The sequence below is a fragment of the Stylophora pistillata genome, chromosome 8, assembly GCF_964205215.1.
Source record: "Stylophora pistillata chromosome 8, jaStyPist1.2, whole genome shotgun sequence".
In the NCBI taxonomy this organism is placed as follows: domain Eukaryota; kingdom Metazoa; phylum Cnidaria; class Anthozoa; order Scleractinia; family Pocilloporidae; genus Stylophora; species Stylophora pistillata.
Window position 1 is genome coordinate 16,708,574 of NC_142526.1, and position 2,500 is coordinate 16,711,073.

Consider the following 2,500-nt stretch of genomic DNA (forward strand, 5'->3'; position numbering starts at 1 on the left):
TTGATGGAACATGGCAGAAAAGGGGCCATTCCTCAAAGATCGGTGTTGTGTTTGTGATTTCAGTGGCTACTGGAGAGATTATTGATTATGAGGTAAAGTCTCTTATTTGCCACGAGTGTCGAGCTCGTGCGAATATGGACAAAGACACCGAAGAATTTAAAGCTTGGAAAGCTGGCCATACAAATTGCCAAATTAACCATTCCACCAGCTCTGAGGACATGGAGGCTTCTGCAGCAGTTGAAATGTTTGGTAGAAGTAAAGAAAACTACAGCCTGAAGTATACAACCTTTGTGGGTGATGGTGACAGTAGTTGTTTTGGCCGCGTGCGAGAGGCCATGGCTGCAAAATATGGAGACAAGTACACTGTAGTCAAGGAGGAGTGTGTTGGACATGTCCAAAAGAGAATGGGCACAGCTCTTCGGAAGTATAAAAAGGACATGAAGGGAAGAAAACTAGCTGACGGAAAAGGTGTTGCTGGAAAAGGGCGGCTAACAGACAAACTTATTGACCGCATTCAGAACTATTATGGCAATGCTATAAGAGAAAATTCAGGCAACCTTCAAGGAATGAGAGAGAGTATCAAGGCCATTCAGTGCCACATGATAGAGGATACGAGCATGCCTCTGGAAAAGCAGCATAGACACTGCCCAAAGGGGGAAAGCACTTGGTGTAAATTCTGGGCAGACAAGCAAAACAAGACAAACACTTACGACAACAGCAAGCGTCTACCAGAAGTTTCCATGAAAGAGTTAGATCCCATTTTTGAGAGATTGTCTGATGAATCTCTTTTGACAAGGTGCCTCCAGGGACTCACTCAAAATCAGAATGAGAGTGTTAATGCTCAGTTGTGGTCCAAGTGTTCAAAAACAACCTTTGTTGGTGTGCGAAGAGTACGAATAGCTGTTTGCGAAACTGTGGCTGTGTTTAACACTGGGGCAGCTAATAAAGCAGTCATTATGGATCTTTCTGGAGTGAATCCTGGTGCAAGCATGCTGAAAGCTTTGAGGGAACAAGACAAAAAAAGGATAAAAAGTGCAGGACAAAAAGTTTCATTGAAATATAGGAAACAAAGGAAAAATTTGCGTGCAAAGCGGAAGTCGAAAGGAGAGGAATCATACTCTTCAGGGGCCTTTGGCCTTGATTCAAAGCCTGAAACAACAGTAAAGCAAGGAAAGAAAGTTGAGTCCAGGAAAGACATTCAGGTGTTACCATCCACAAGCAGAGAGGAACATGTGGAGATCACAGTTGCAGAATCCACAAGCAGAGAGGAACATGTGGAGATCACATTCGCAGAACCTATTTTTGAAGTTGTGGCCCCTTCAAAAGAGCAGCGTATTCATGAAGAGAACTAAACTAAACTGACTTTTTTTTGCCATCCAGCCATGTACTTTGGCTGGAGAAAAACTTTTCAGTTATACTTAATGTTCTCAGTTGATAAAAACTAAAAAAGCCTCCTGACTGCCAAAATGGAAGGGAATTACGGTGAACTACATTCACAGCTCATGTCTTAAATTTTCAAAGCATTTTTCTTAAAATCTCATTTACACACTTGTGGCAGTTATATCTTTGCCATTTTTCAATGGATTTTTACCATTTTTTCACAGGATGTGTAGTTTTAGTAGTATTGTGCAATGAGTGAATTAGTTTTAGCCCTTTACGGCAGCTTAGTTGGTTGCTATGGAAACGTGCTACTTTAATCAAGTGCGACTTCGAATTGGCGACACTCAAAAACTATTTCACTCATTGCACAATTTGCATCCATATAAGTGTCCTTGTAGAGTTTCATTGCTTCATTGTATGTATTTGCTAAGATAGGTTTGCCATAAAATAGAGAGTGAACCGCAGTTTTCTGAGGTTGCCATGGCAACTGGTGGGCGTGGCACCTTATAATTATGTCATGTCAATCTTTCGAACTCAATAAGTTCTATCTTCTGTCCAAATTTCATGGAGTTTGGTTGAATCATTAAAAAAATATGCCACTGTTTTATTGAATACCAAATAAGGGTTAACTACCTCCTTAACAATTTGCAAATGGCCTCAACTGAAAATTTAAAAAAAAAAACAATGCTCCTACTTTAAGTAACATGAGGAATGATGAGCTTAATATACCATTAATTCATGCAATCAGTCTTGATGGCAACTTCTTCTTCTTTGTTAGTGTAAGAGCCAACAGCAACAGATTTGCTGAAGCTGATGTACTTCTCTTCATTATTGGGAATGCACTTTAGGTCTCCCTCAGTCTTTCCAAGATTCTTGATGAAAAGATGAGAGTCATAACCAGCCAAGTTGTGAAATATGACAGGAGTGAACTTTGGCTTTGTGAATTGAAAATTGGAATTTCTGCATGCAAATCCTCTACACTTGCCAGTGAAATGACAGTGATCTCTAACTTTGTCGCATGAGTTGCCAATCAAAGCGACCACAACAGGATCTGTGGGGAAAGACTCACCACATATCCAACAGAACTTCGCCACATTGAATATTTTCTTGTCTTCATTAG

General features: G+C 40.3%; 1 protein-coding gene across 1 annotated transcript in view; it reads left to right on the plus strand.

The window, feature by feature from the left end:
• LOC148725243 (uncharacterized) overlaps positions 1 to 1,883 on the plus strand; it is an 8,803-nt gene extending 6,920 nt beyond the window's left edge. Inside the window, exon 2 of the mRNA XM_088730916.1 lies at positions 1 to 1,883. This exon is cut by the window's left edge and continues 299 nt beyond it. Coding sequence (XP_088587042.1) covers positions 1 to 1,352 — 1,352 coding nt within the window. The 3' untranslated portion in view covers positions 1,353 to 1,883.
• The last annotated feature ends 617 nt before the right edge of the window (positions 1,884 to 2,500 follow it).